Source organism: Seriola dumerili, unplaced genomic scaffold, assembly GCF_002260705.1.
Source record: "Seriola dumerili isolate Sdu_G_001 unplaced genomic scaffold, Sdu_1.0 BDQW01000149.1, whole genome shotgun sequence".
Taxonomy (NCBI): domain Eukaryota; kingdom Metazoa; phylum Chordata; class Actinopteri; order Carangiformes; family Carangidae; genus Seriola; species Seriola dumerili.
In genome coordinates, this window is record NW_019174404.1 from 14,729,033 (window position 1) to 14,748,569 (window position 19,537).

A 19,537-nucleotide genomic window follows, 5' to 3' on the forward strand; every position below is an offset into this window, starting at 1 on the left:
CCTTTGTTCTCCTCACAGAGTTAGCTGTTCCATGCTAACTCTGCTACAACTCCTGTTGCTTGGAAAACCAGCTGGCCTTGTGTCGTAGCTGCTGATTCTGAAGAGAACTTGGTTCACTCACAGTTAATCCGAAGCAGGTCGCTGCTCTTGAGGAGAAGAGCGGTTGCAGGCTGCTGGCAGCAGGCCGGCGAGAGAGCTGGTTTCTCAGGTAGCAGGGTTGACCTGGGCTGGGGCCTCGTTGCCCTTTGAAGAACTGAAAGGAGAGAGCTGGAGCTGCTCTCCAGAGCAAGCCAAAGGAGAAGAGAGCGAGAAGAGGGCCAGAGATCTGGTTTTGTTTGGTGACACCCTTGGGGGTCACCTGTCACACGCTGACCCACACTGGCTGGCCAGTAAGGTCCGCGGGGGGAAGGGTCGTCCCCAGGTGTGAACGGTGAGGAACTGTGGAGTGTGAGTTCCTTTGTCCAGTGGAGCAAAGAAACATTTGGTCTCTTGAATGATTGAGCCCAAAAGCTTTAACCTTCTGTCCTATTCACCCGTTGCTCTCTTCATTGCTACATTGTCAATACAGCAGTGTGATCATAATTATAGTCAAATGTCTTGCGATACTGTTAAGAGGACTTTTTGTGTTAGAACAAACTTGAGTGGGAAAAAAGAAGCAAAAACAGCAGCCACTTTGAATTATTAACATGTGCTGGTCCGTTAGAATACAAAGTTTTAGAATACTTGAAATTTGAATTATCATTATGTCTCAGTTTTCTTATTTATTGACTTTTTTTTTTGTTTTCATCCAAGTTAAATTGTCCACTTCTCTATTGCACTTCTAAAATAAATAAATGAACGTTTGGCCAGAAAGGGCTGTATGGGCTGCACACTGAGATCTGTTTGTAGTGGCTGCTTTTATCTTGTTCCAAGCTCTGAGGCAACTTGGATTGCCAAAGAGGAGATCGGGGTTGTGGAGGGAGCTGCGTCAGTAAATTGAACAAATGGTGATGGCATGCAGTATTGGCGGAGTGAAAGTGAGAAGTGTCAGGTTACAGATTATACAGAAAGGACTGTTTGATTGATTACTGATTGATTACTAATATTAATACCTACACATGGTGAGCAACTATGAACACAAAGTGGCTGTTAAGTGGACAGGAATCCTTTTTGAGCTTTTAATTATTTTATTTTTATCATCATCTATAATGGTTGCATAATGAAGTGTTTCTGTTTGTTTATTTACTTCCCTATCAGGGGTCTTTAAGTCTCAGTGAGAGTAGATCTAGATGAAAACTGCAAAGCACATTGAAGATCAGACACACTGTACATCATGGCTGAGCTAACAATGGTGCTTTGAGGAGCTCCACTGCTAAACGCTACTGATTTGGTCAGTAACAGTCAGTGCAGTTTAAAGATTCAAAATCAGACACCTTCAAATCTGCCTGCCTACATTAATACAAATAGACTACAAACTGGATATACTGTATTACAGTGGAGGGGGAAAGTTGGTCTTGAACTTTGGTTGAACACAGTTTAAAGCCTACATGTACTGCCAAATATTGACCGCATAGAGTCCTTTTTCACTCTCCTTTATTCTCTCTTCTTCCACACAGGGACCATTTAAGGACTTCCTGGAGGCTTTAGGAAGGCTGCAGAAGAAATTTAAAGAAAAAGATTGCCCCGTTCGTACCTACCTGGTGACATCTCGTGATGCAGGCAATGCAGGATACAGAGCCCTAAACACTCTGAAGACATGGGGTCTGGAGATTAATGAGGCTTACTTTTTGGGAGGGTCTCCCAAAGGCCCTGTGCTTAAGACGATCTGCCCCCACATCTTTTTTGATGACCAGATACGTCATNAGGCATTGCAGCTGCTGTCATGGACACCCCTGAAAAAATCACAGACGTGCTGGAGATGCTGGAGACCCCGCTGCGTGTTGTCTTCGATGGTGACGCTGTCCTCTTCTCTGATGAGTCTGAGCGTGCTTACACTGAACGTGGACTAGAAGGGTACTTGAAAAATGAGAGAGAAAAGGTCAACGTGCCAATGCCCAAAGTATGTGGATACTGATTTTTTTCCTACTATGATTATTATCTTTGTGTTATTGCAAAAATGAAAGTGTTACAGCAAAAATCATCATATAACATAACTACATTAACAACAACAACTGCACTTATGATTAAAATTACCTATACCTACAGCACCTTTCTTTCTCTAAGAAAAAATCATTGGGTGGGTTCAGGCATTCAAGCTGCTGGCACAGTGTATATATTTGCATATGAATTTAATGTTCAGATAAACAATAAACTGGTGTTATTGCATAGCTTTAACCTTCTGTCCTATTCACCCGTTGCTCTCTTCATTGCTACATTGTCAATACAGCAGTGTGATCATAATTATAGTCAAATGTCTTGCGATACTGTTAAGAGGACTTTTTGTGTTAGAACAAACTTGAGTGGGAAAAAAGAAGCAAAAACAGCAGCCACTTTGAATTATTAACATGTGCTGGTCCGTTAGAATACAAAGTTTTAGAATACTTGAAATTTGAATTATCATTATGTCTCAGTTTTCTTATTTATTGACTTTTTTTTTTGTTTTCATCCAAGTTAAATTGTCCACTTCTCTATTGCACTTCTAAAATAAATAAATGAACGTTTGGCCAGAAAGGGCTGTATGGGCTGCACACTGAGATCTGTTTGTAGTGGCTGCTTTTATCTTGTTCCAAGCTCTGAGGCAACTTGGATTGCCAAAGAGGAGATCGGGGTTGTGGAGGGAGCTGCGTCAGTAAATTGAACAAATGGTGATGGCATGCAGTATTGGCGGAGTGAAAGTGAGAAGTGTCAGGTTACAGATTATACAGAAAGGACTGTTTGATTGATTACTGATTGATTACTGATTGATTACTAAAATGCATACCTACACATGGTGAGCAACTATGAACACAAAGTGGCTGTTAAGTGGACAGGAATCCTTTTTGAGCTTTTAATTATTTTATTTTTATCATCATCTATAATGGTTGCATAATGAAGTGTTTCTGTTTGTTTATTTACTTCCCTATCAGGGGTCTTTAAGTCTCAGTGAGAGTAGATCTAGATGAAAACTGCAAAGCACATTGAAGATCAGACACACTGTACATCATGGCTGAGCTAACAATGGTGCTTTGAGGAGCTCCACTGCTAAACGCTACTGATTTGGTCAGTAACAGTCAGTGCAGTTTAAAGATTCAAAATCAGACACCTTCAAATCTGCCTGCCTACATTAATACAAATAGACTACAAACTGGATATACTGTATTACAGTGGAGGGGGAAAGTTGGTCTTGAACTTTGGTTGAACACAGTTTAAAGCCTACATGTACTGCCAAATATTGACCGCATAGAGTCCTTTTTCACTCTCCTTTATTCTCTCTTCTTCCACACAGGGACCATTTAAGGACTTCCTGGAAGCTTTAGGAAGGCTGCAGAAGAAATTTAAAGAAAAAGATTGCCCCGTTCGTACCTACCTGGTGACATCTCGTGATGCAGGCAATGCAGGATACAGAGCCCTAAACACTCTGAAGACATGGGGTCTGGAGATTAATGAGGCTTACTTTTTGGGAGGGTCTCCCAAAGGCCCTGTGCTTAAGACGATCTGCCCCCACATCTTTTTTGATGACCAGATACGTCATGTTCAGGGCGCAATGAAGGAGGGCGTGGTGGCATGTCATGTGAAATACCAGTAGAGTATCTAAGCCATAGGGTCACAGGGTACAGCTAATGACCATTTTAACAATAAAAGCAAAAAAATAAAAACATAAATTATTTTTTAGACACAATCATTAAATTGTATTACTTTACCTGTTGGGTTTTTTAATTTGGTGTTTTTTTCTGGCTACTGCTTTCTGCATAAACTTTTCATTTGTCGATCTAGCATGTAGGTGGTGTTAACTATGTACTGTCTGTGCCTGAGGTAGTTTTAATATAACAAATTTAAGGCAACATGGGAAACAGAGCAGAATTCATCTGTCACACTTCATTCAGAGGCATTCAGTCATCCTCTGCCAGCCCTACCCATTCCACTGACTGTCCCGTTGTTTCAGATCCTGCTCTGCAGGGCAGCCACTTTACCAGTCACCTGACTCCCACACACACCTGCTCACCTGTTCCCCATTTCCTCATTTGTATCCTGTCTATTTCTGAACCTGCGTTTTGCCTGCTCCCTTTTGTCCTGATTTTTTTGCTTTCCTTTTGCTGACCTCTGCCTGCTGACTTTACCCCCTCACCTTTTTCCCTTACCTGCTTTGTCTGCATTACCTGTTGAATGAAGGAGATAATGAATGGAGCAGAGAGAGCAGGACTAATCCTCTGGAGACCATAAGTGCCTGTACAAACCCATCTGGCTCACCCTGTGTGATATGGCTACCTGTAGCTTTTGCCAGCACATAGATTCCAGCATATGCATTGGAAAGGTCTCCTCACATCCTGGACACCATCAAAGCACAATCCACCAAACTCAAAAACAGTTTCTTTCCCATTGCCCTAAACATATTTAACTCGAACAAGCATTGAATGACCCCTTAGTTAAAATATGATGACTGTCTCTCTAGGGCAATGTCTACTGAGTTGTTGGTTGTGGTTGTTTTTTTGCTGGTACTGTTTTGTTTCCCAGTGTCTTTTTTAATGCTAATAATAATGCTAAAACTAATACTAATATTAAGACTAATCAGGAGTAGTGCTCCTAATTTCGTTGTATTCTGTACAATAACAATAAAGGCTTTCTGCTACGGGTGTGCACACATGAGTGTCCCTGCCTGTTTTAAACCTAATTTGCATCAATTTGCAGATGTAAATGTAATAAGCTTATAACAGAAGAACTGTAAGGCCAAAATGCATTTATGAAGACCTAATTTGAAAGGTAACATGTTCTATTATTTCTATCTATATTCTTGTTTTGCATGTGACTACAACCAAACCTAAACTACATCAGCTCATACATGGTATTTTTTTAGTATTTTTCGGTCACCTGTAAAAAAGTCATTTTACATAACTATGAACAGGATATACTTAACACAAGAACAATGAAAAGCTCCACAGTACTTTAACATTTTGTCAAAAAGTCCTCAGCTTCAAGGCCTCTAATAGTTTAGTTTAATAAGCCTTTATAGTTCATTTTTTCACTGGTGCCCATAAACCTCTCCAAAAGGAAAACTGGGAGAAATGTGCTTTAAGACCAATATGAAATAATAGAAAACATACTGAAGTATTTTGATGCCTAAGAAACCTTTGTGAACCATTCAAGATAGACCTGACCTTTGTCTGTGTCATAAACTCAGGCTATTGGCCTTGCCTCTGAAGTGCTCGGCCCCCTAGTGTGCTCTGATTGGTCAGGGGAGACGTCTATCAACAAGCTAGAGTCATTCAGAAAAGCTGTGAAAAAACAGGGAAGAACATTACGTCTTATGCTCAGTTACCGACCCCCCTGAAGTGAAATCTGATTCTATCTTTGATCTTTACAGGAAAGCCTCCATTTTGTAGTCAGAAAGGTAATAAACAAAATCTCCATGGCAACCTCTGAGTGCAGTTAGGCACAAACAGCTGATTCAGGTTAGCTGATTAGACATTTCTCTGATACCTGTAGTGTTTATCAAACACTCGACTGACATTTCTGTGTTTTAGTCAGGAGACTTTTGACATAATTTCAATTGGTGCTTCTAGCTGACTTGACACACACACACACACACACACACACACACACACACACACACACACACACACACACACACACACACACACACACGTTGCTGTTTCTCTCTAATTGAGACTCCAGTTTAAAAGATTTTCATAATGTAAATCAAAATAAAAGGTGTTGATTGTGAGGATACATAATATGTAGTTAAAAAAAACAACTAATATCTTTTAGAAGCCAGCAACGGAGTTTAGTGTCAGCTATTCCAGAAGCCAACGATCCCTCTGCAATTTCTTCAGAAACTGCATCATCTAGTTGCATTTGGTATAGCAAATATTACAAGAGTAGAAAACAGCTGTTAATGGATCTGTAAATCTGACTCACGTCTTTCAGCTAATCCAAAATGAAAACTTTTAACACCTTTACTGATGATAACAGGAAGAAAAGACAGAAATACTTAAATATTGCTAAACCAGTTTACTTCTGATCTGACTGCTCCTTCAAACTTGCATCAGGACAGACCTTAATCTTCACCAAGTCACTGAAGAAAATTATGTTTTGTCCCTGCAGGTCATGGTGGCTCTATTAAATATTAATTGTACACAAAGTGCAACATTAAAGTAGGTAAGTCATTATAGTATTATGATATACCTGAGGGTTAAACACTCATATTATTACTTTTTCTGTAAGGTCTGATAAAAAGACAATGAACCAGTTAACCCTTTCAAATGCATTTTATTTATTAATAATTCTTTCCTTATTTGAAAGTTGGATTACTTGACAATGTAAATGTGTTTTGTAGAAACAAAAAACGAAATATTATCTGAGTCCCCCTCACAAATCAAATGCACACAAGTTCTCGTCAGTAAGTTGTCTACTTCATTAATGTAATTTGTTGTTTCTATTTGGCAAGAATAAAATATTCTTCCTAATATTTAATTCCTTCATGACTTTCAGCTTGGTCTCAGATGAGCACAGCCAGCAGTCCTGCTACTGATCCTCCAGCACTAGCCACAGCTGCAGTGGCAGTTGTTGACAGACCAGCCATACCTGCAGCGAGACAACACACGTTAAAGACTGTCCAGCAGATCATCAATGGCTTTTTTGGCTCATCCTCACTGTTACATAATGTGACATTATTGTTTCTTATAGGTTCAAGTTTGATCAGATTACAAAGGATCTTGTGTAGTTTTTGTTGCACTTCAGGAAGAAGTGGATGAAAGTTTGAGGGTACATAATGCCCCTTTGATTATCATTCCAGCAATGGTTACGGTGTTTACCTGCTGCTATTCCAGCTCCCAGAACAATAGGAGCAGCGATCACTGCGCCACCTGGACGCAGACAAGAAGACAGAGAAAGATTGTTTAATACATTAGCTGATCTGAAATGTTAGCATGTTTAATGTCTTTTTTATGTGAAAAAGTGAACAGGTGATTCATAAAGGTTCTGTCTTACCTGCTCCAGCAGCAACGGCCATGTAAGTCACTGAGACACAAGATAAAAACAAGAATGAACATTGAAACTACAGCTCAGTGGCATTATCAAAGATATTTGCTGTAATGACTATCAGAAGATTATGGAAAGCAAGTGTTAACTATCAAAGAAATAAATCAATATTGTCAAAGGAACAGTTATACTCACAGAGCCCCATTTTCACGCAGACGGTGTGGTGTGTCCAGCAGCAGCAGCAGCAGCAGCCTTATATAGCAGGCTCAGCTGTTATTTATTGAGAAACGAAACTTTGATAAAATCAACAAAGGAGGGCGTTAGAGAGCACGTGTTTCCATCTCAAATAAGTTCAAGTAATTAGCATTCCTCAGATGCTAAATCATTATTATGATTGGAACATTACAGCCCCATCTTTGTTTAGGTTCAAGCAACACAGCACTTTGGTTCAGGTTAGAGAAAGACCATGATACTGGTTAAATGTTAATAAACACATGTGTCTCAAGTCAGTGCAGATTTTTTCTATATTAAACCAGACCTTGATCTTTCCCTTAACTTTAATCAAATGCTGCCAGTTGTGTATACTGTAAATGTAATCTCATAGAGGCCAAGCTGACCATATGATCATAACATCCGTGGTTGGGGGACGTTTGCTGTATGCCATGTATTACTATGTGTGTTACACCTGTAAGAATATGTTATCAATCAGCTGGTATCAAATCAGCTGATGAATGAACCAACAATGGTGAAACATAAATGGAGCAGATGATGTGAGTGTAACTTACGTAAATGCTCTGCCCAAATTAGTAACACTTTATAATTGGAACAGCAACTCCCCAACATGGTATTTTAATGTACCCACAATGCCATCTCCACCTATGGAGCACATGGTGCACAATGGAGTACCAGTATAACCAGCAGTACATCATAGTGTACTTAAGCCAAAAACAATGCAAAGGACAAAATATAATAAGCACTACATACGTTTGATCCTCATTCCCTTTGTTGAATCATCTAAACATTTATGAAGCAAAAATCTCTGGCAGCATTCGTCTAATAATATAATTATAACTTTATATGTTATATTGTAGCTACAATTCGCACATTACATTCGCAGTGTGTACTTTGAGTTGGCATTCATAGTACATTAAAATAACAGGTTTCCCTTTCTCTCACTCTGCTTTATGCAGCATACCACTCACTATGGTGTATAAAACATTAGTCATTACAGTGATTGACTTGTGGTTTTCACAAATTAATAGAAGCCTCTGTAGTGTCCCCATGATAAGTGGCCTATCATCCTTTGTAATGCTCATCCCCATTCAATAAAGTCTGCCCTTATGTATTTTGTACAACTGTCATGTGAGTATTAAAAGATTAAGATTAAGATTAAAAGATGATTTGAAAAATCCCGATGTCTCTGATTTGTAGTTTAGCTACTAATCATGAATTCCTTAATAGCCACTTCTTAGTTTTGTAGGACGATGCCTTGCTTTACTTGGATACAAAAAGGGTAAGTTATGGTAACCATGAGGTAAAGAGGAATTACCTATTAAGTTCTTAGTATGATGCACTGCAGGAAGGCACAAGAAGGGTTAGTAATGGTCAGATAATCATGAGGTAATGAGGAAATACAATGTGTCACTTCATTTGAGGGGAACAAAAAATCGAATATTTTAGTAATTAGAAATTAACATGTCGTAACGAGTTTTATGTCTGTCAGCAGCTAATTCAGCAACGATTCATGAAGAAAGTGGTCAGTATTTGATACTTATGAATTAATCATTACTTATATGCGTCATTAATATAGTATTCCCCAGTAATTTGTTTCATTAGATATTCTTACATTTGATTCACATTCTCGTTTTATTCAGTTATGTTTCTCTTCATTGTGCTGCTGTACCATGTAAAGTTGATCACACCACAGAGCCTGTTCCAAGCTTGCCTTAAAAGGATGGTTTCGCAATTATTTCTTGCCTGAATTTTTCATTGTATTAGATGAATGTTATAACCATTATGACCTTCCTTGGGTTAAAACGTAGGAGTTCATTATTTTCCACATATTCAGTCTATGGGGGTAAAGATGGCATTGGTACATCTCTCATCTTGAGTATCTGCTGTTACAAGTTTCAGGGGATTGGCTTGTTAATGTACTTAATGCATCATCATCACTGGTTCATACATCAGGTTACACAACAATTTCAGTTGCGAAACTCATTGCTGTACAATGGGATTATAGGTTCAAACTTGATCGACCAATATTACATTAATTCCAGCCAGTAATACGACTGAGAAAGATAGAGAGAGGAGAGAGTATAAAAGAGCAATCAGGAGACCCACTGGGACTCCTGGGAGTGAGGTGAATAGGTGAGTTGTAAAAACTATCAGTATTTGACCAGCCCTGGAAAGAACATGGAAAGAAGTGGCAGCAGTGAAGGAAATGCTATGATGGAAGCAAAACAAGTGAGTTCGTCTTACACAACACAATTTAGTTTTGTCCTTTTACCATGGGTTAGGGTTAGGGTTAGGCACTGGTTGGAGGGGGCAGATCAGCCTTTCATCGTGTGGACAGATCATAAGAACTTGTCATACCTGCGGACGGCTCGCCGCCTCAACTCATGCCAGGCTCGCTGGGCTCTATTCCTGGGCAGGTTCCGCTTCACACTCACCTATCATCCCAGCTCCAGGAACATTAAGCCCGATGCGCTCTCCCGGCAGTTCATCGTTGAGGAGGGGGGTCCCTCCAACGAGACCATCGTCGCCCTTTTCTGTGTGGTGGGGGCTGTCCGGTGGCGGGTCGAACAGGAAGTGCAGGATGCTCTTCAGGGCCAACCGGTGCCGGACGGGTGTCCCCCAGGTCGACTCTTTGTTCCTCCCGCGGTAAGATCCACAGTGCTGACATGGGGGCACACTTCACGCATGGCTTGCCATCCCGGAGTTCACCGCACCCTCGCCCTGGTTCAGCAGCACTTCTGGTGGCCGTCCATGGCTGCCGACGTCAGGACCTTCGTTGCCGCGTGCACCGTGTGTGCACGAAACAAGTCTTCTCATCGGCCCCCAGCAGGTCTCCTCCAGCCTCTCCCGATTCCGCCGCGCCCCTGGTCCCACATAGCATGCCCCCCTCTGAGGGTAACGACACTATTTTAACTATTGTGGACCGGTTCTCCAAGGCGGTACATTTTGTTCCCCTCCCCAAATTACCTTGGAGACCGCTAACTTATTAGTTTCACATGTTTTCAGACTTCACGGGATCCCCATGGACATTGTTTCGGACCGAGGCCCACAGTTCACGTCGGCTGTCTGGAAGGCTTTTTACCGGTCCCTGGGAGCCACTTCCAGCTTGACTTCGGGTTACCATCCTCAATCCAATGGCCAAACGGAAAGGGCCAATCAAGACCTGGAGACTGCCCTGCGCTGTGTTGCCGCCCGACTTCCTTCCTCTTGGGCAACACATCTGCCATGGGTGGAATACGCTCACAACACCCTAATTAGCTCGGCCACGGGTCTGTCTCCTTTCATGATTAATACAGGTTATCAACCCCCGCTATTTCCCAGTCAGGAGTCGGACTCGGCGGTGCCCTCGGTCCGAGCCCAGTTTCGGAGAGTGAAACGTGTGTGGCGGGAAACCCGAGCAGCTCTGGGGAGGACAGCCGAGCAGAACAAGAGGCTGGCGGAACGCCACCAGATCCCGGCCCCAAACTATGAGGTGGGTCAAAAGGTTTGGCTGTCGTCACGTGATATTCCCCTTCAGACGGATTTGCGGAAGATGGCTCCCAGATACATCGGTCCTTTCGAGGTGGAGAAGATCATCAACCCCAGCGTCGTCCGCCTACGCCTGCCTGCCTCACTAAACGTGCACCCTGTATTCCACGTCTCCCTCCTGAAACCTGTCACCGTAAGCTCTCTCCAGCCACCAGCACCACAGCCTCCTCCCCCTCGCCTCATCGAAGGCCACCCTGCTTACACGGTTGCCCGCATCCTGGATGTCCGCAGGCGGGGCCGAGGTTTCCAGTACCTTGTCGATTGGGAGGGGTACGGTCCCGAGGAGCGCTCTTGGATCTCGCGCTCCCTCATCCTCGACCCACAGCTGCTGCGAGACTTCTATACACAGTTCCCCGGTAAACCAGGTAGGACGCCAGGTGGCGTCCATTAGAGGGGGGGTACTATTATGGTTCTGATTTTGTGATTTTTGATTTTGGTGTAATCCCTCTCCCTCTCAGCAGGTCGATGCAGAGAGGCGGGGCTGATCGACTCGGGAGCGAGGCTCATGAGGCACACCTGCCTTCCATCTGCAATTAAGTCCCTATTTAAACCACTCACGCTCTGGCTCCTGTGCAGAACTATTGCATTCCCGACCAAGCTCCTCGTGAAATCGCTTCCCAGTAGATCTTCCCCACTCTCGTGTATCTTAGTGTTTTCCTATCGCAGCATTTTGCTAACAGAGCTTCCAGTGAGTTTTTGCAGTCCTGGCTCTTTATTTTCTAGCAATTTTGTAAGTCTAGTTTTTCCCCCCTTTTGGGTGATTTTCTGTTGATACTTTTGCCGTCGTGGTTTTTTGTGTTTTGTAGTTTATTTGGTTTTCCCCGTTTGTTCCCCGCAAGGGTGTTTTTTGTTGTGTGTTTTTGTTAAATAAATTCTTCTTTTGAACGTCTCTGCATCTGGGTCCTGGTTCCGAGTTACCGCCGTAACACATGTATTTTTATTTTAAAAAAAAACAACTTGTTTAATGTTCACAATCTTTTTGGTCATTAAAGTATTACATCCAACTTTTGCCTTGTATGCATTTTTCATTGATGTTTTTAGTAGTGTAAGATAGTGTTATATAACCAAAGGTCTTTGGGTTTTTACCAAAACAGGCTAAGATACTGTTAATAAAATACTTTTTTAACATGAAAGGTATGTTAAATATACAAGAAATCTAGGTAAAATTACATGTAAAAAACAAAAATTAACAGTTCATTGTTGCAATTTTAAACCCACTACCAAGTTTTTCAATTTTTGACATTTTTTGAAAGATAAATCAAATGTTTTTATGTGTGGTATATCATTTTATTACATCAATTATGAATTAATATACAGGTTTTTTATGTAAAATTATGTAATAAAAACCAACTAATAACAGTACCTTTCTGCAATTTTAAGCCTTATTATTTGTATTATAACAATGTTAGACCTTATTTATAGGTAATTTCATTGTTTTTACATGGGTAAATATTCTTTATTAAATATTAAAAAGCAAAAATATATAGAAAAAATATAGAAAATCTCATGTAAAATTAAAGCTATAAACTGTATTTTAATTATCGAAAATTACTGTATTTTTATGAGATAGTTATTTTCCGTTATTTTACAGTATTTTTCTGGCGCCAGAGCTGCCGGAATATTACCGTTTTTTTTTAAGTTTTTTTTTTACAGTGTAGGTGCAGTTGTTGTTTTTAATGTAGTTATGTTATATGATGATTTTAGCTGATATGATGTTTTTTGGGGCCAATATGATTAGAATTTTTAATATTTATTAAAAAAACAAAACAAAAAACAACGCAGCGGCTCATTGGTTCATTTTTACGTATGGCACAAGACTGACCCATTCACACCTCCTCCTGTGCTGGCCCCACCTCTCCCTCTCTGTCCTTTCAGTATCAGTCTGAGCGGCACACCGGTGGACGAAGGAGGGAGGCGTCCAAAATGGACAGACAGCAAAATCAAACACGGAAGAAGAGAGGTGCGGTGAAGACAGAGGAGCAGGAGGAGATGCAGGAGTGTGGCAGGGAAGCCGAGGAGCACAGTGAGCAGGAGGAGAGTAGTGCCGAAGTGGAAGCAGGAGGTAGCAGGAAGGTAAAAAGTGACACTCAGGGAGTAACGTTAGGCTTTGTGTAAGGTGACTGCAAAGGAGGTGCTGTGCGTTCAACCGATTGAGATAATAAAATAATAAAAAACTTATTGCAGTAATAAAAGGTGAGTTTACAGGCTTAAGATTGATCTTTAACGACACCAAATAAGGAGCAAGGTAAGGCATAAAAAAAAAAGTTTCATCTCTGTCAGTCACCTAATGAGACCAGTGAAAAAAAATATAATATATACTGTATAGAGAGCAAAAGAGTAACACTTACCATACTTTTGAATAATTTGCCACAAAGTTTCATTTTCACAATTTATGATCAGAATAATTAAATGATTTGTCAAAATATGCATGAAGAATAACCCAATTAAATCAAAAACACAAACACTGTTTGGAATAAGTCAAAATGTTGTTAAAAATAATGGTAGTCACTTCAAAGTGGGATTATTGTTAAGATGTCAAACATTGGTTTCTTCTGATGCTCCAGCAGGATCCAGAGACTCCGATCACCATTGTGATGTCTTTAGAAATCCTCTTCAAGAAGAAGAAGCAGAGCAGCAGCTCAATGAGCCCTGGACCTGCCTTCTCCTTTGTCAAGGTCTGACATGGAAAATAACTGAGGAACATACACAGGAATAAGCAAGCACACGTGTAGTTACACAAGTAACTACACACACATGCACAGATGCATAGATCAATAGCAAGTAGTAATTTAGTAAGAAGTCTTATTGATTGTGTTCTGAGAATTGAGAATATACAGTTTAACACACACACACACACACACACACACACACATACACACACACACACACACACACGCTTTCCTTTTCAATGCAGTTATTCAGTCAATTGTGTTTTCTAATGTCATGAATTTTGTTGTGTTCAGGCTCTGAAGGCAGCGAATGCTAAAATTAAGATGCGTTACCCTGAGACTGAGGAGCTCTTTAAGGTCGTGCTCATCCATGACAACCCAGACTTGACAAACAGAATCATCAACGACTACAGTGAGTAATTGATACACCAAAACAATTTTTATCAGCATCTTTATCATGCATTCAGGTACATATCGATAAGCAACCCATTTATTTAAATGATAATTTAAATAAGTAATTTTATTTACTTATTTGAACTGTTATGTATGTGTGGCAGGGATGAGTTGGGTATATTTGCTTGTCGACAATGCCACCTAGGGGTATTTCACCCCCAGGAAGTTATTCTACACATGACAAAATCCAACTACACACTACAACTACTACTGCTGCGACATGACTTGATTTGTTGTTTGGCACCTTTGCCGCCAGTTTCGGCTGTTATGGTTGAATGTCTTTGCAAATCAAAGATCTATACAATAACTACATAAAGATTGGGCAAAGGATGTTGAAGGAGCAGCAAAAAAACAAACAATTTTCAATGTGTTCAATTCATCATGTCTGAGTCTCACTTCCCTAGCTACCTCCTATAGAACGAGGTCCAATACGTGGTTGCAACGTACATAAAGGGATTCTGGACACTCTGCTTTCAGTGTCACTTGAACACCATTTAAACGCTCAGACATATTGGACGCACCGTTTAAACAATATCCTTGAATACATTCCAGTGGTAAGATTACACAGAGAAAAATGTCCTTGATGCATGAAAACAGTGTTTCTGCTGATGAGTCACATGCATTGTAAAATCCAGACATGCTCTGTCCTGTTAAGTTTGAATCCAACTGTAAACAGCAAGAGAATTCCCTACATGCAGTAATGTCTGTAGTTCCATCTGCTCCGAGTCCAAAGAAGGAACATCGGCGAGTTTCGGAGATGATTTCTCGCTTTAGGGTATGACCAAACATTTCAAGGATTTTGTTTTGGATTGTATCTGACAGCTTTCATGGTGCGAGTGAGCTCCAGCAAGAGGTAGGAACAAATTGCAGAGTCACCCGCCTAGATACAGTGCTGAATGGCACTGCCAAGCATCAGGAAGCAGATGATTTGAATCCATTGTGGGCAGTGAGAGGGGAGAATCTGCTACATGTGTATGGAATTTATCTAGAGGAAGGTTCATGTAGAAATAATTAGACTATGAGGATCAGAATAAAAATCATAAAAATATCCTTGAGTGATTACTTTTACTTCTGAGATGAAACCTTTTATTGAAAAACACACCCAGCTGTCAGCTCCTATATTATCCACAAACTCAGCTTTTCTTACATGTATGTCCCACAAGATCTCAAAAATGTAAATTTTTATGTGTCTATATATTATAATTAATCAACAGTACTGTGAAATAAACGGCGTGTCTCTCATATGTACCTGTAATGCAAGCATGAAATAATGCATCTGGAAATTAATAGTATCTGCTCAGAACATTATTTGGGCAAATGATTGTTCATTGGGCTTCTCATTCTTTCTTGTTTGCAGATCTGGAGGACATAATTACTCCCTTGTTAGTGAGGGAAGAGGATCTCATAGGTGAATTACAGCGAAACAATACCCATGTATACCTGTCTGCTCCAAGTGAGCTGAAGGTTCCAGATGTGATAAAAGCGGGTAAGTGTAAATAGAGTGGTAAACAAATGAGAGAACCTGCCTGTTATGGATTTTTTTTAACATGTTCTACACCTTCAACACTGATACCTTGAACAATTAAATTCATTCTGTATAGTGTAGTTGTACATGACCCTGTCTATTCATGTGAATTAATGTCCCTGCACCAGGCATTGCAGCTGCTGTCATGGACACCCCTGAAAAAATCACAGACGTGCCGGAGACCCCGCTGCGTGTTGTCTTCGATGGTGACGCTGTCCTCTTCTCTGATGAGTCTGAGCGTGCTTACACTGAACGTGGACTAGAAGGGTACTTGAAAAATGAGAGAGAAAAGGTCAACGTGCCAATGCCCAAAGTATGTGGATACTGATTTTTTTCCTACTATGATTATTATCTTTGTGTTATTGCAAAAATGAAAGTGTTACAGCAAAAATCATCATATAACATAACTACATTAACAACAACAACTGCACTTATGATTAAAATTACCTATACCTACAGCACCTTTCTTTCTCTAAGAAAAAATCATTGGGTGGGTTCAGGCATTCAAGCTGCTGGCACAGTGTATATATTTGCATATGAATTTAATGTTCAGATAAACAATAAACTGGTGTTATTGCATAGCTTTAACCTTCTGTCCTATTCACCCGTTGCTCTCTTCATTGCTACATTGTCAATACAGCAGTGTGATCATAATTATAGTCAAATGTCTTGCGATACTGTTAAGAGGACTTTTTGTGTTAGAACAAACTTGAGTGGGAAAAAAGAAGCAAAAACAGCAGCCACTTTGAATTATTAACATGTGCTGGTCCGTTAGAATACAAAGTTTTAGAATACTTGAAATTTGAATTATCATTATGTCTCAGTTTTCTTATTTATTGACTTTTTTTTTTGTTTTCATCCAAGTTAAATTGTCCACTTCTCTATTGCACTTCTAAAATAAATAAATGAACGTTTGGCCAGAAAGGGCTGTATGGGCTGCACACTGAGATCTGTTTGTAGTGGCTGCTTTTATCTTGTTCCAAGCTCTGAGGCAACTTGGATTGCCAAAGAGGAGATCGGGGTTGTGGAGGGAGCTGCGTCAGTAAATTGAACAAATGGTGATGGCATGCAGTATTGGCGGAGTGAAAGTGAGAAGTGTCAGGTTACAGATTATACAGAAAGGACTGTTTGATTGATTACTGATTGATTACTGATTGATTACTAATATTAATACCTACACATGGTGAGCAACTATGAACACAAAGTGGCTGTTAAGTGGACAGGAATCCTTTTTGAGCTTTTAATTATTTTATTTTTATCATCATCTATAATGGTTGCATAATGAAGTGTTTCTGTTTGTTTATTTACTTCCCTATCAGGGGTCTTTAAGTCTCAGTGAGAGTAGATCTAGATGAAAACTGCAAAGCACATTGAAGATCAGACACACTGTACATCATGGCTGAGCTAACAATGGTGCTTTGAGGAGCTCCACTGCTAAACGCTACTGATTTGGTCAGTAACAGTCAGTGCAGTTTAAAGATTCAAAATCAGACACCTTCAAATCTGCCTGCCTACATTAATACAAATAGACTACAAACTGGATATACTGTATTACAGTGGAGGGGGAAAGTTGGTCTTGAACTTTGGTTGAACACAGTTTAAAGCCTACATGTACTGCCAAATATTGACCGCATAGAGTCCTTTTTCACTCTCCTTTATTCTCTCTTCTTCCACACAGGGACCATTTAAGGACTTCCTGGAGGCTTTAGGAAGGCTGCAGAAGAAATTTAAAGAAAAAGATTGCCCCGTTCGTACCTACCTGGTGACATCTCGTGATGCAGGCAATGCAGGATACAGAGCCCTAAACACTCTGAAGACATGGGGTCTGGAGATTAATGAGGCTTACTTTTTGGGAGGGTCTCCCAAAGGCCCTGTGCTTAAGACGATCTGCCCCCACATCTTTTTTGATGACCAGATACGTCATGTTCAGGGCGCAATGAAGGAGGGCGTGGTGGCATGTCATGTGAAATACCAGTAGAGTATCTAAGCCATAGGGTCACAGGGTACAGCTAATGACCATTTTAACAATAAAAGCAAAAAAATAAAAACATAAATTTTTTTTTAGACACAATCATTAAATTGTATTACTTTACCTGTTGGGTTTTTTAATTTGGTGTTTTTTTCTGGCTACTGCTTTCTGCATAAACTTTTCATTTGTCGATCTAGCATGTAGGTGGTGTTAACTATGTACTGTCTGTGCCTGAGGTAGTTTTAATATAACAAATTTAAGGCAACATGGGAAACAGAGCAGAATTCATCTGTCACACTTCATTCAGAGGCATTCAGTCATCCTCTGCCAGCCCTACCCATTCCACTGACTGTCCCGTTGTTTCAGATCCTGCTCTGCAGGGCAGCCACTTTACCAGTCACCTGACTCCCACACACACCTGCTCACCTGTTCCCCATTTCCTCATTTGTATCCTGTCTATTTCTGAACCTGCGTTTTGCCTGCTCCCTTTTGTCCTGATTTTTTTGCTTTCCTTTTGCTGACCTCTGCCTGCTGACTTTACCCCCTCACCTTTTTCCCTTACCTGCTTTGTCTGCATTACCTGTTGAATGAAGGAGATAATGAATGGAGCAGAGAGAGCAGGACTAATCCTCTGGAGACCATAAGTGCCTGTACAAACCCATCTGGCTCACCCTGTGTGATATGGCTACCTGTAGCTTTTGCCAGCACATAGATTCCAGCATATGCATTGGAAAGGTCTCCTCACATCCTGGACACCATCAAAGCACAATCCACCAAACTCAAAAACAGTTTCTTTCCCATTGCCCTAAACATATTTAACTCGAACAAGCATTGAATGACCCCTTAGTTAAAATATGATGACTGTCTCTCTAGGGCAATGTCTACTGAGTTGTTGGTTGTGGTTGTTTTTTTGCTGGTACTGTTTTGTTTCCCAGTGTCTTTTTTAATGCTAATAATAATGCTAAAACTAATACTAATATTAAGACTAATCAGGAGTAGTGCTCCTAATTTCGTTGTATTCTGTACAATAACAATAAAGGCTTTCTGCTACGGGTGTGCACACATGAGTGTCCCTGCCTGTTTTAAACCTAATTTGCATCAATTTGCAGATGTAAATGTAATAAGCTTATAACAGAAGAACTGTAAGGCCAAAATGCATTTATGAAGACCTAATTTGAAAGGTAACATGTTCTATTATTTCTATCTATATTCTTGTTTTGCATGTGACTACAACCAAACCTAAACTACATCAGCTCATACATGGTATTTTTTTAGTATTTTTCGGTCACCTGTAAAAAAGTCATTTTACATAACTATGAACAGGATATACTTAACACAAGAACAATGAAAAGCTCCACAGTACTTTAACATTTTGTCAAAAAGTCCTCAGCTTCAAGGCCTCTAATAGTTTAGTTTAATAAGCCTTTATAGTTCATTTTTTCACTGGTGCCCATAAACCTCTCCAAAAGGAAAACTGGGAGAAATGTGCTTTAAGACCAATATGAAATAATAGAAAACATACTGAAGTATTTTGATGCCTAAGAAACCTTTGTGAACCATTCAAGATAGACCTGACCTTTGTCTGTGTCATAAACTCAGGCTATTGGCCTTGCCTCTGAAGTGCTCGGCCCCCTAGTGTGCTCTGATTGGTCAGGGGAGACGTCTATCAACAAGCTAGAGTCATTCAGAAAAGCTGTGAAAAAACAGGGAAGAACATTACGTCTTATGCTCAGTTACCGACCCCCCTGAAGTGAAATCTGATTCTATCTTTGATCTTTACAGGAAAGCCTCCATTTTGTAGTCAGAAAGGTAATAAACAAAATCTCCATGGCAACCTCTGAGTGCAGTTAGGCACAAACAGCTGATTCAGGTTAGCTGATTAGACATTTCTCTGATACCTGTAGTGTTTATCAAACACTCGACTGACATTTCTGTGTTTTAGTCAGGAGACTTTTGACATAATTTCAATTGGTGCTTCTAGCTGACTTGACACACACACACACAGACACACAAACACACACACACAGACACACACACGTTGCTGTTTTTCTCTAATTGAGACTCCAG

The 19,537-nt window shown here is 40.4% G+C and overlaps 1 protein-coding gene and 1 long non-coding RNA gene across 7 annotated transcripts in view; one reads left to right on the forward strand and one right to left on the reverse strand.

Moving 5' to 3' along the window:
- Positions 1–18,524, forward strand: part of LOC111225369 (cytosolic 5'-nucleotidase 1A-like) — a 24,219-nt gene extending 5,695 nt beyond the window's left edge. The window contains exons 1-6 of one of the 6 annotated variants that reach the window (XM_022750192.1): positions 9,427–9,555; positions 13,419–13,529; positions 13,818–13,935; positions 15,334–15,462; positions 15,630–15,814; positions 17,180–18,524. In XM_022750192.1, the coding sequence (XP_022605913.1) occupies positions 9,505–9,555; positions 13,419–13,529; positions 13,818–13,935; positions 15,334–15,462; positions 15,630–15,814; positions 17,180–17,479 (894 nt within the window). In that variant the 5' untranslated portion in view covers positions 9,427–9,504 and the 3' untranslated portion in view covers positions 17,480–18,524. The other 5 variants (XM_022750193.1, XM_022750188.1, XM_022750189.1 and 2 more) reach the window with 5 other exon arrangements.
- Positions 6,362–7,375, reverse strand: LOC111225370. Its single transcript, XR_002665265.1, has 4 exons — positions 7,288–7,375; positions 7,102–7,131; positions 6,927–6,977; positions 6,362–6,696 (listed from the first exon to the last, which is right to left on the reverse strand). It is a non-coding gene; the product is annotated as an uncharacterized LOC111225370 (long non-coding RNA).
- Positions 18,525–19,537: the final 1,013 nt, after the last annotated feature.